The sequence below is a fragment of the Tinamus guttatus genome, unplaced genomic scaffold, assembly GCF_059628265.1.
Source record: "Tinamus guttatus ecotype Peru unplaced genomic scaffold, ASM5962826v1 Tinamus_guttatus_pri_ptg000236l, whole genome shotgun sequence".
In the NCBI taxonomy this organism is placed as follows: Eukaryota; Metazoa; Chordata; class Aves; order Tinamiformes; family Tinamidae; genus Tinamus; species Tinamus guttatus.
This window is the reverse complement of record NW_028288770.1, coordinates 35576-49097: the sequence shown is the minus strand read 5'-3', so window position 1 is coordinate 49097 and position 13522 is coordinate 35576. Positions and strand designations below refer to the sequence as shown.

The 13522-nt window shown below is 41.2% G+C and overlaps 1 protein-coding gene across 1 annotated transcript in view; it reads right to left on the bottom strand.

Moving 5' to 3' along the window:
* Positions 1-13522, bottom strand: part of LOC104574598 (aminopeptidase O (putative)) — a 134380-nt gene that overhangs the window by 102812 nt on the left and 18046 nt on the right. The window contains exons 5-6 of the mRNA XM_088525674.1: positions 6217-6319; positions 6004-6111 (exon numbers count right to left, since the gene is read on the bottom strand). Of these exons, the coding sequence (XP_088381800.1) occupies positions 6004-6111; positions 6217-6319 (211 nt within the window). The remainder of the gene's footprint in view (positions 1-6003; positions 6112-6216; positions 6320-13522) is intronic.

Here is a 13522-nt window from a genome sequence, read left to right as displayed (position 1 = left end):
TCCTAGGATCATGATTATTTTAAATTCCCTCCCTATTCATCTCTCTTTTATTTAACAAAAATAGCAACATGTTGAAACCTTCAGTATGAGGTTTTGATAAAAAGTGCACAATTCTCCTCCAAAGACTACAATTTCCTTCAGAATAGAGTAGATTTGCACAAAGCAACTTTCATCATATTCTAAGCTAATGCACAAGAATGAAACTGTCCAGCCAAAACCATTATATTTGTCTTCTTTGCCAGAGGGCTAATAACTACGGGGAGCAAGTCCTAACTTACCCCATCTATACTTGTAAGAGGGCTTCTGTTAGAGCCATAGGTCTTTTATGCATAACATCTGCTATTTCCTGCATATCAGAACACCTCAGAGCAGGTAAGTTGGAGGAAGTATGTTGATTATCACTTAATTTACTGAAAAAGTGTTTTCATTTTTTCTTGCTTTATTGATAGGAAAGTTCAAACAAGGTTCTGGGCAGGGAAACGAAAGCATCTGCGTCTTCTCTGAACACTTTGACCCTGGAATCTATGTTGCCTCAAACTCAACTGAATCTCCTTAATTTCTTCAGAAAATACAAAGATTCTATTTTATGTGTATAAACATATAATACACTTACACACACTAGGAAAGATGAGGAACTACATTTTAAGTCCATTTTATACCAATGGCTCTAGACAGGACCCTCCGTTATTCATTAGACTTCAATATATGACAATCCAGCAGAAAATGATATGGAAAATGCCTTTAACTGTGATTATTTAAAATATACTCCACAAAATCAAACAAAAGTTGGAGCTGTGATTCAGCAGGCAAAGTGAAGCCCACTCGCTCGTGTGTTTGTTCTGGTCAGAATTTAACTAAAGAATTAATCTTTTTTCCTATCAGACTAAATTGCACAAAAGCTATCATGTAATTTTAAGCCTGAAGGATGCTAAATGGAAGCTAAGCAAACAGGAAAAGTGTAATTCAGCAGAGAAGTAAATAAAGTAACAAAAAACAAAATGCAAAATATCTTCCACAGTTGAAAGCTGAAAATTCGAAACTTAGCAATCTCACAAACCGTGGGAAGGATTTATTAGAAAGGTCCAAGGTACATTTTCAGACATATGGGACACTTTCCTGATAGCAGTACAATTACTGCTTCTCTTTACTTCTTCATTCTACTCCTAGTGCTTCTCTTCTCTTCATATCTTTATAAAAATATCTTTGTGTTTGGGACAGATACCAAAAGCTACTTGGATTTTTACATACCTATATGGTTAGTTATTAAAACCTGTGACACAATTAACTGACTTCTTATTTATATTTTTAACCAGTTATCTATATTAGATATTATTATAAAACATCTAGGGTTCTCCTGACTTCATTCCTCTCTGTTTACTTCTTGAGGCCTATTTCTAGATCTACTGCATTGTGTTCTCCCTCTGTCCTTTAAAATGCAATGTCTACCTTATTTTGAGAAAAGTACATCAGAAAAAAGAAATAGGAATTTTTCTCACAATGAAAACAATATTGCCTCATAATATATCAATCACGTTTTTTAATCCAAGCTTAGTTATACGTCAAATGCAATTCATCATTCCATTTTTCAAGATACTTGTATTTGAAATAGGGATAAGATATACACTAATGCAGTGGTTTGTGCAAAATATGCAACACAGTTATCTGGTCTATATATTAAACAGTTGCCAGATACGTAAATATTTTAGATACAGTTAATCTCAAGTTAAAATATTTGATCAAGAGGGGCTTTTTAAAAAAATTTCCGTATAGTTGTTAAAACTTACAAAGATATACAGAAATGCTGTACAGTAAATAAAACACAGTGCCAAGCACTGGACAAAGAACAGAGAAAAAAATATCAATGAGCTGCTTCATATGTGAGGAACACCTATTCCACGTAAATGAGGCAAAGGTCTTGGTGGCGGCAGGGGGAGAGGCAATTGTGACCATACTGTAATTAAAGACTGTGTGTACGCACCAGGAAACTGAACGAAGGCTGCACAGGGCTTAGCTAACAACAACATCAAAAAGGTAGGAATCTTGTGCAAAAACATAAACTGAAAACTGACTTAGTCTGAGCTGAATTCTTTCATGTTTCCCAGTCCCGCAGCGCTGCAGAAGGTAAAGACCCCCTTGCTGCAGGCTGCTGCGGGCGCTGAGCAGCAGTGCCAGCACCGAGCCCTGCTCACATCAGCACCCTTGGCTCCAGCTCACAGGATGGCCACCACAGGATGGCAAAGCCCAGTGGCAGGCGGGAATTTTTAGATAAACTTTCATTTAAAGGAAAAATGCTAAAGATTGGTACATCGAAACACTCGTGCGCCACACACTCAGACTTCCCATTCAAGTTACAAGGGTTCTCTAGTCAGGCAGACGAACAGTGATCTGCACGTGCAGGTAGCAATTCCTTTAGGAAATTGACAGCAATGGAAACTACTGATGAAAATGGGTGTGTGGGACACCCTGATGTAGCAATACACATAGGGGTTTGTATGTGTGCAACAAATGCACCTTTAAAACTTTCAAGTACAGCATAGCTCATAATTTTTTGATGTGCTGCCTTAACTGTCATTTTACTATAGCAAATTATAACTCCATCAGAACAGGTGAACACAATGGGCCTTGGGCTATTACTATAGTAGATACAACTGTGAAGACGAAAGTCTGAAAATAACACAACTCCCAAGGTCTTATTTCAATATCAGACTGAACAATAGCTTAGACAGCATTAGGAATACCAGCCCTGTGCACTCCTAATTACTTTTACAGTCATTAACACTCCACTTATTGTTTTAAAAGTTCATTTAAAGCAGCTAAGTGAATTCTCTCACAGAAAAAAAATGAAGATCTTTTTTAAAAATCCCTCTCAGAGATTCCAGACTTGCTTTACTCGTCTGTTGCTAACTCAACTAAAATAAACAAAAACTACTACTAAAAACATACTGAGCACGCAGTCAAAATGAAGTAAAAAAGCAAATTGATTAATGTTTCACATCTGAAGTCATTTCCTTGCACCTGCGGCTCTCATCTAGGAAAAATACTACAAACACCACTGAAAACAAGACTAGTATTCAGAAGGTGGGCAATTATTTTAACTTTCCCTCTTTCCCATAATTCCTAAGGCTGAGAACCTTTATAATTATTTTGGGCAAGGTGAAGGTACAACACAATATTTAAACTTACCACAAAAGAGAGAATTTGAAATTGAATAATAAACTTTGAGTACTAATTTGGCTTCATTGCTCTTGCATTTCCAATTCCTACTGCGATTATCTACCTATAAAAGATACCTACATAAAAATACCCTTTAAGCCAAGTCATCTTACAGAGAAAGTAAACACATTTGCAGTCAGGTATAGCTTATTCTCTGTGCATTTCTTTCTGAAGACCAAACTTCAGTCTTGCCACTCATTCATTAACCCACAGTTTTCTATTGTGTAGACCAGTTTCTAGGGGGGCTGGATTTAGGCTGCAATGAAATAAGGCCCCTGTGGCCCATGAGGCCCTAAGACCTTCTGGCCCATTTATACCTGATTCTCTAGCATAGCCATCTAGGAAAGCTCAAAGCATCACACTCAAGGTTAGAATATTTAGCACACATGAGCAGTATACTTTCATAACATACTATAAAGCTTCTACATCGTACCACACAGACCTGCTTTAACATCTTGAAACGAAGGAAAGTATATATTTTTGATCTAATCTAAGCACATAACTGTGCACATATTGCACACATTCAAGTAAAAAGCAGCCTAAGAAATTTTAAATAAAAACACCTTTTTTTCTTGCTTCAATAATTAAAAAATACTGATTAAAAAATTACCAAAATGGATGTTTTCTGGGCTCAGAAGCAGATGTAGTATTTTAGCTTGTGAGTCTAGAGTTAGTCTGCAAATTTGCATTCAGACCAAAAGGAGACATCACTAGTAGATTAGCAGTTCTACTGCAATGCTATCTTGCCACAGGGACTGATAGTATAATGTGCTAGGACTAACAGGTTGCAGTACTAACACACGGTACTGACACAACTGATTTCATGTCAACTAGGAGACCTAAAAGTTGACCTTTTCCTCACAAAAATATCTGCACCTTTCTTACAACCAGATTAAAGCACTGGACTGCTTCTTGCTTTCAGCAAGTTCAGGATATCTATATTTTTCAAAAAACTTCCAGGTGTGTAATAGCGAAGCTTCATATTCATGATTTCGGGCTCCCTAGTATGGGCTGCCACAGCCACTGGTATTTTCCACACTGTGCCAAATAGGGTCTCAGTGGCATGGTACGGGAAACAACAACATCGATGGAAACACTAATTCCCTACTTGTACTTCCAGAGTTGCTGCGGTAGAGCTACCGCATGGTAGCTCCTTTCTGGGTAACTTGACATCCAAACGAACCCACGGGTGTGTGGGCTATTTGTAAAATACATAGGGACAGACAGATCTTGAAGGATGAGATGCAGAACAGCCAGCACACCGAGCAAAGACTCACTGGAGCTGGGAAAGACAGGAGTGTGATAGACCTCATCTCCTCAAGATCTGCAGCCCCTTCTCTAACGCTGACCATCTAAAACCTGTCTACAATTTAAAACGCAGTCCAAAAAACAAGTCTTCAGTAAAGAAACCAACTTAAAACATTCACTAATAACACTTTTCTTCTCTCTTCTGCTACTTCTTACTCCTATGATGCTGCCATTTTCTAGTTATGCCAACTGTTTTGTTCCAGGCCTGTTTTTAACTTCAGCAGTCTAGTTCATGGACGCCCCCCTGAACAGAAGGTGTCTCCAGCACCAAAGAAGCAACAAACTGCAGTGTCAAGGATAAGATTTTATCACCAGTGACAAGGTTTCTTAAAGCATTAGGTTCAGAGTTATGTCAAATAGAGTATCACGTCCTTCACTGTTCTGTTTTGAACAAAACAATGAAGGACACAATAACTCTCTCCTTTGACACTAAAACCAATCATCAGAGAAAGGCTTGGGTGGCCGATGTAAACCTTGGTTTATATCCCAGGTGGACACTGTACCTAGTGGTTGCTTCTGAGGTATGGTTCACTCGACCTTTCCTTCTGAAGCTGATATACTTTGTGTGAAATAACTATATATCAATTGTGCCAGGAAGAGAACGAACTAAGACTGTAGCTCAAGTGATTAATATATCTAGTTGGACTAGGATAGAGAGTAGATTCTGATTCCTAACTCAGTTTTTGCTTATTCGTTTGTTTATAAGCCAAGCCTTCCCAAATACACTAAGAAATCCTGTTCTATGAGAAATATTGTTCAAAAGTGTAACTTTTCCTGCTACTGCGGCAAAATATACTGAAATAAAGAGAAGAGATCTTAAATATCCCTTGTGGAGTAATTCTTCAATGGTGGAGAACAGAAAAATGTTTTAGAAACGTAATGAGAAAACCTATACAGTGACTACGATGAGACTGCGATAAAGGTGGGTCATAGATGGCCATAAAGGTGGCCCTGGAGTGATGGGACACTGACTTGGTGGAAAAGACGCCATCCTGCCAAAAGATGCAATTTTAAACACTGAATGAAGCAGTAAGCAGGGAGGAAGGAAATAAAGTCAGAAAGCAATGTGCACGCACTGTTACTATTTAGAGAAGTTTTCAGTTACATTCCTACTCCACATTTCTCCTCTAGCGGAAAGAAAGTTCTCTGGGCAGAGACTGACCACAACCGAAACTCAGTAAGAGAGAATAGCAGACAACTCTAGTACAGCATAGGACTTTATCTTGGAGAACATCATCACTAAAGAATACTAGATTTTCAGAGTACTGAGCTGATACTTTCAAAAAAGTTTTATCCATTGCTTACAAATTAGATACAAGCAGAGTGTCTGTTTTATGTAACAGTCTGAAGAGAAGTACTGACCCGGAAGACAGGGGATTCAGCAGTGCTGCCAAGTTGGAATTTCTGTTCTCTTTTCAAAATACAACCCAAAACAGTATTTTTTTCCCTTTTTTTTTCTTTTTTTTCCCAAAAGCAGAGTACCTGAGATAGGACAAGCTGCCCATGGAACTTATGGACAAATTTTCTTAATGATGAAAGGTATGAAGCCTCTCCTATTGTCCTTGCCAGAAACCTCAAAAGGAAGTAACCCTGCAAGAACAAGGAAGAAATTATGAATTAGCTGATGTCTAAAAGAAGGAAGCTTTTATAATACCAGTAAATCAATTCCATTAAAAAACTGCTCACAACACTCACCTTCAAATAGTGAACCTGCATGAAGATTTTTTCTGCTTTAAGACCATGTTTGACAACAGATGCTCCAGATTCACTCACTTCTCCAGTGTTCTCTTTGTTGGGCCTAAAATGATAGCAAACTATTTAAGGCTTGGATAAGAAAGTAAATAAATGATTCACATGTCACATTTCTACTGTCATAGTAAAGCACTGTCATAGGTATGGTATCTCTATGCACCTGCCACTCATTCTGTCTTTTTCTCCTCTCTAAGCTAAATAAGCTGGCTTAAACAAAAAGAAATAAGGAGCTGCATACTTTTAATGCAATTTTGCATACAGTTGCCCAAACAGCTGTGGTAAATCTGAGAGGCATCACTAAGTTGGTGTAAGTTGGTGTTGCTGGCTCTTTACTGCGGCATGACATTTTGTTGAATGTCATTCCCCAGTGCATAGGCACATTATGAGCAAAGAGAAACAAACCAAAACAAACAAACAAAAAAACAAGACAACAGACATTTCAGGAGTAAGGGAAAGGAAAGGAAGGAGACTGAAGTCATTCTGTTTGACCAGGGCTTCCCCTTCTTACACCCAAAGAGTGGCTTAACAAAAGCCCATGTAAGCACATTTGCAAGAATAATATTTTTCATTTGCATGTAATTCACTGCAGATTGAATTAATTTCTGTTCTAAATTTTGCCATTTTAGGTTGCAAGAAAAGTGGTCGAAGCTTTGAAAGAAAGAGCCTCTTTCACACAGATGAGGGTTTAAGACAGCTCATAGTGTCTAGAAGGAAATTTAATTCTTGACCACTTCACTGCAAAGAGCAACAAAACATCTGGTTTGTCAGAAATCTACATCAGTAAAAGCTAGAGGACTTCTAGGTTCTTGCAAGCACAAAGCAAAATGAAAGGGAAGTTATGCCAATAACTTTTTCTTGGGTTAAGAAGTATTTTCAGACACAGTATTGAAGAATCTTTTAGCTTTTTATCTTCCATCCAGAAAATATCCTAGCCACCTGTCTGAGAACAGAAGCCCGTGTGATTAAAACAAGCTCCTGATTCTAAATGTGGACTTGGAAGGGCCAGTCTCAGACAACAAAGCTCTTTTTCCCCAGTTCTACCCAGCAGGGACAACATAGACCACAGTAGTGCAAGCTTCTTCAAGCCACATTACCCACATGCTACTCATGAGCTAATTCCAGTGATCATATTTCTTTTCTTCTCTATCTTGGTATGCCTTACAGAAAACATTCTTCCTTTTTTTGTGTGACTGCAGTGACTCCTTACTATAGTTTTGCCAAGAATGCTAAGCATTCTTTCTTACCCTTTAAGCACTATGTTTAGGACCTGGGCACATCAAATTCACTTGACACTTGAATCTGGATGAAAGATGACTATTTGAAATCAAACAGAAAAAAAACAAAAAGCAAAAAAACTCTCACTGAATTTTTTCAGACCCACTGTAGCAGATACACTCTATAGTGTGCTTACTTCCCAGTTGGATCAGGCTCCTACAAGTAAATCCTGTTGGAATTTCATATGCAACTTTTCACATTTAAGCAAAAAAAGACAACCAAAAACTGTTCCATGTTTCTCTCATAATAAATAGTCCGCTTCCTTAGACTTTGGGAAGCAGAGTTTGGGCACGGTTATAGAAGCCATAGTAAACTGAAACATCTCCCAGAATCACAATTATTCTAAACCTTTCCCTTCCTCCACCTTCAGCTTTGTGCCAATGTGGATTCTGTGCAGCAAGTATCCCATCTGAATGACAGTACTGACTGGTTATGTGGGCTTTAAACTAGGCAAGAAGAGAGAAGAGGAGTGCCACACAGACAGGGCAATCAGTACCACACAGCCAAAGTCAGATGGCATCCAGCAGGAGTATGGTAGTGGGGACGTGAGGATAGGATATGATTATAGAGGGTCCTCTTTCACCCCTCCTGGGGAACCTGCAGGCTCTATTACTTCCCTGAAATGCCTGTACACCAATGCGTGAAGCATGGGGAATAAGGAGGAGGAACTGGAGACCTGTGTGTGGTCCCAGCGTCGTGATCTCGTTGGAATCACAGAGACAGGGTGGGATAGCTCACACAACTGGAGCGCTGCCATGGAAGGCTGTGTGCTCTTTAGGAAGGACAGCCTGGAAGGAGAGGTGGTGGAGTTGCTCTTTATGTGAGAGAGCAACTGGAATGCATGGAGCTCAACCTGGGAGCGGGTGATGAGCGAGTTGAGAGCTTGTGGGTAAGGGTTAAAGGGCAGGCTAATGTGGGAGACACTGTGGTGGGTGTCTGCTACAGGCCACCTGACCAGGATGAGGAGGTTGATGAGGCCTTCCACAGTCAGCTGGATGTTGCCTCACGGTTACAGGCCCTGGTTCTCATGGGGGACTTCAACTACCTGACATCAACTGGAAGGACAAGACAGCCAGGCACAAACAGTCCTGGAGGTTCCTGCAGAGCGTTGATTATACCTTTTTGATGCAGGTAGTAGAGGAGCCAATAAGGAGAGGTGGGCTACTGGACCTCGTGCTAACAAGTAGAGAGGGACTTGTAGGAGATGTGAAGGTGGGGCGTAGCCTCGGCTGCAGTGACCATGAATTGGTGGAGTTCAGGATCCAACGAGGAGGAGGCAGGGCTGTAAGTAGCCTTGCAACCATGGACTTCAGGAGGGCCAACTTTAGCCTCTTCAGAGACCTCCTCGGTAGAATCCCATGGGCTAGTGCTCTAGAAGGCAGGGGGGCCCAAGAGAGCTGGTTAGTTTTCAAGCGGCACTTCCTCCACACGCAGCAACAGGGCATCCCTGTGTGTAAGAAGTCAGGCGGAGGGGGCAGGAGACCTACATGGATGAGCAAGGAGCTTGTGGCAACGCTCAAGCAGAAGGCAGCGGTATACAGAATGTGGAAAAAAGGACAGGCCCCCTGGGAGAAATACAGGAACGTAGTCGGGGAATGCAGAGATGTGACAAGGAAAGCTAAGGCGCGTTTGGAACGCAATCTGGCAAGGGATGTTAAAAATAACACGAAAAACTTCTTCAAATATATTAACAGCAAGAGGAAGATCAGGGAAAACGTGGGTCCGCTGGTGAACGGGATGGGTACCCTGGTTACAAATAACACAGAAAAAGCAGAGTTGCTGAAGGCCTTCTTTGCTTCGGTGTTTACCAAGGGCAGCCCTTTAGAGCCCCAGGCCCTAGGGACAAGAGAAGAAGCCTGGAGAGAGGAAGACTCGCCCTGGGTAGAGGAAGATTGGGTCAGAGAGCACCCAAGGAAACTCGATACCCAAAAATCCATGGGCCCTGATGGGATGCACCCCCGAGTTCTGTGTGAGCTGGCAGAGGTCATAGCTAAGCCAATCTCCATCATCTTTCAAAGATCCTGGAGAATGGGGGAGGTGCCGGACAACTGGAAGAAAGCCAATGTCACGCTGGTCTTCAAAAAAGGCAAGAAGGAGGACCCAGGCAACTACAGGCCAGTGAGCCTCACCTCCCTCCCCGGAAAAGTGATGGAACGGCTCATACTGGCCATTGTCTCCAGGCACATGGAGGACAAGAAGGTGTTCAAGAGTAGTTAGCATGGATTCACCAAGTGGAAATCTTGCTTGACTAATCCGATAGCCTTCTGTGATGGAATGACCGGCTGGATAGACGAGGGGAGAGCGGTGGATGTCGTCTATCTCGACTTCTCCAAGACTTTGACATCATCCCTCACAACATCCTCCTGGGCAAGCTCCGGAAGTGTGGGATAGATGAGTGGACAGTGAGGTGGATTAGGAATTGGCTGCATGGCAGAGCTCAGAGGGTGGTGATCAGTAGTGCAGAGTCTAATTGGAGGCCTGTAGCTAGTGGTGTCCCCCAGGGGTCAGTCCTTGGTCCAGTCCTGTTCAATTAGTTCATCAATGACCTGGATGAAGGCACAGAGTGCTCCCTCAGCAAGTTTGCTGATGATACCAAACTGGGAGGAGTAGCCGATACCCCAGAGGGCTGCGCTGCCATCCAGAGGGACCTGGACAGACGGGACAACTGGGCGGTGAAAAACCTCATGAAATTCAACAAGGGCAAGTGCAAGGTTCTGCACCTGGGGAGGAATAACCCCAGACACCAGTACAGGCTGGGGACCGACCTTCTGGAGAGCAGCTCTGCAGAGACGGACCTGGGTGTCATGGTGGACAAGTTGACCATGAGGCAGCAGTGTGCCCTCGTGGCCAAGAAGGCCAATGGGATCCTGGGGTGCGTTTAGAAGAGCGTCTCCAGCAGGTCGAGGGAGGTGATCCTGCCCCTCTACTCAGCACTGGTGAGGCCACATCTGGAGTACTGTGTCCAGTTCTGGGCTCCACAGTACAAGAGGGATGTGGAGCTGCTGGAGAGAGTCCAGCGCAGGGCTACAAGGATGATCAGGGGCCTGGAACATCTGCCCTATGAGGAGAGGCTGAGGGAGCTGGGCCTGTTCAGCCTGGAGAAGAGAAGGTTGAGAGGAGATCTGATCAGTGTCTATAAGTACCTCAAGGGAGGCAGTGAGCAGGATGGTGCTGGCCTCTTTTCACTGATGGCCCCTGACAGAACTAGAAGAAATGGCCAGAAACTGAAGCACCAAAACTTCCACAGGAACTTAAGGAAAAATTTCTTAACAGTGAGGGTGCCAGAGCACTGGAACAGGCTGCCCAGAGAGGTTGTGGAGTCTCCTTCTCTGGAGATCTTCAAAACCTGCTTGGACGCAGTCCTGTGCCACGTGCCCTAAGTGACCCTGCGTGTGCAGGGGGGTTGGACTAGATGACCTCTAGAGGTTCCTTCCAGCCTTAAGCATTCTGTGATACTGAAGAATTTCTTCTCAGAAGGATGTACATAAACTACAGGCACAACACCATACATTTTCAGAACATTACCCTGTGCAGTGCTGTCAGTATTTTGGCATGCTGATTTAAAGCAATGCTTTGAACTTACAACACTTTGCAGGTCCAGAGACTGAATGACTGAATGAAGAAGATTGTCCTACAAACCTGGCATCTATTTTAGTTATTAAAGGTGTGCATAACACTAAGCCAAGCTCATTCAGGCTATTCAAATAGATGCCTGGCAGATTTTAGATACTGGTATATTTTTGAAGGAAGTGGAAAGGTAACAACACTGTTTTGCCCTTGTGAAAAATCACAGGCAAAAACTAAATCACAAGGCCCTGTGCAAAAGAATTCAGTGCTAGCTTCATCCCAGAGAAAGAAATAGGGTCTTCTCAAGTCTTCTTTGTTTTGATACCGTGAGAGACTTGAGTTGATGTTAGCCAGCAGAATGAGTGATTTTTTTCCTGTGTGATTTTATGTCTGCAGGTTTGGTTGAGAAATGAGAAAATACAGTGGACTCTAGAGTCTTATCTTACACATGCACTACAGTTCAGTGCCATACATATTCTTCAACCCTGAAGAATTGCTTGTGCTGCTTTTCAGAGCTTTGCCTGCTGAAAAGAGACAGATCATTTCTTTCACACCTGACCTCATTTTTCAGAAGCACTACACAAGATGGATTTGGCATCAAATATCCATAACAAGAAGAAATGATGATCAGTTTGATGTGTGGCTTTCACCTAGTCAGAATATGTATTCATATGCATGATCAAGTGTTAACAGGATCAGCTGTCAAACTGCGAACAGGGTTTTCCTTCTATCAGAAAAAAGAACAGAAAAAAAAAAAAAAAAGGAAAGAAAAAAGTGACTGTCCAGTGCGGAAAAAAAGAGAAGTAGTTGAAAACTGAGTTTGTGCTAAGGCTGTTTGATTTTTGGTCTTCCTAAGATGGTTGGAAAAAGAAACAAAAAGTTATCATTTACTTCTAATATACAAAAGCACAAACCTGAACCAGCACAAGGCTCAGCAGATCCAGCATAAATGAAAGACTGAAATTTTCTCTCTGGAATACCAGCACCGGAAAGCATACTGACATACTTTGAGAGAAAAGAAAAAACACTAAGTATACAAACAGAGAACCACAGAAGGGGTAGAAAACATTTATGTTGACTGAAACCAGTGGAAAGTCCTTTTTAGATGCAACTGCAGGAAACCAGAGAAATAAGAGAAACAAAGATGTACAGAACCTCAAAGTGGCATCAATTTCCTCTTCTGAAGTGTGTATTTTGTGGCAGTATTACAAACTTATTCATCATTCTTTTGCATTTACACTGAGAATGTCACTACGCAATAGGCAAATACTACATGGTAAACACAGAGACTTGACATCTACTAAGTGTGGAAACTTGTAGAAAACTTCAGTTTCATTTGCTAGATAAATAGATGCCCTTGAGCCTCAAACCATAGAGGTTATTTTTACCCTAGGGAAACAAAACAAAAGAAAACAACTATATAGTTAGTGTAAAAGAAAGAAAACTTTGTCAATCATTACTTGTGTTGGTAGCGGCCGTATGGTAGTTGATGATAGGTATAAATACAAAAGCAAGCCTTATCACTAAATTGCACACTTGCAAATGTATAATTTGACTGACTCTGCTTACAGCTGTGACACACAATTAATCACTAAATGTGAATTAAGGTAAATCAATGAAAGACTACAGTAGCATTTTTGCTTGATGACACATTTTTCGATGACATGAATCCACAGGGAAGAATTTCTCCATTGGTGAACATTAGCCTTTTATGTTTGCGTACTGGGTATTAGGCCCTAAAGAGAAAGCACATAAAGAAAAGAAGACCTCAAAATGAATGGAATGACAACAGTCTTCTGAAAGAGGATTATAAAAAGGATGGTGCTCAATTTATTCTTCACTGTTGCTTGGTGAAAGAATAGAAAAAATCTGCACAACTGGAAATAAGATTTTAGCCATATATTAGGAAACTGTTTTTAATTGCTAGTTCTAAAACAGCTTGGACACCGCACAAACCTCTTAAATTGGGGTTTCTAAGAAAAAGTTAGTAAAAATATGTTGAAGATGGTCTGTGGCATGTAGCACGGGATTGGAGGATGTAGTGAATAACCTTTCTGTCCCTGCACTTCTGTGATTTGGGTAAGTATAGGACTAATTGAGGTTCAGATTAGTAAACTTATTTTCCTGGTCAAAGCCTGTTGGAGGAGACAAGCAATGGAGACATTAGGCAACCCGTCTAGATACCTGAAGACAAAAGACAGGCAAACTCCAAAAGCACCAATAAGAACAGCCCTGATTATTAAAACATTAGCAAAGCAAGTACCTTTTTTTGATTTAATGTATTTAGCTACATGAGAAGAAGCCCTGAGCTCATCCTCTGGTATGTAAAGAACAAAATCTTGTTTAAATAGAATTAGCCATTTCTAAAGAGAAGACACAATTATGTAGTTCATTTTGCATTTTCCTT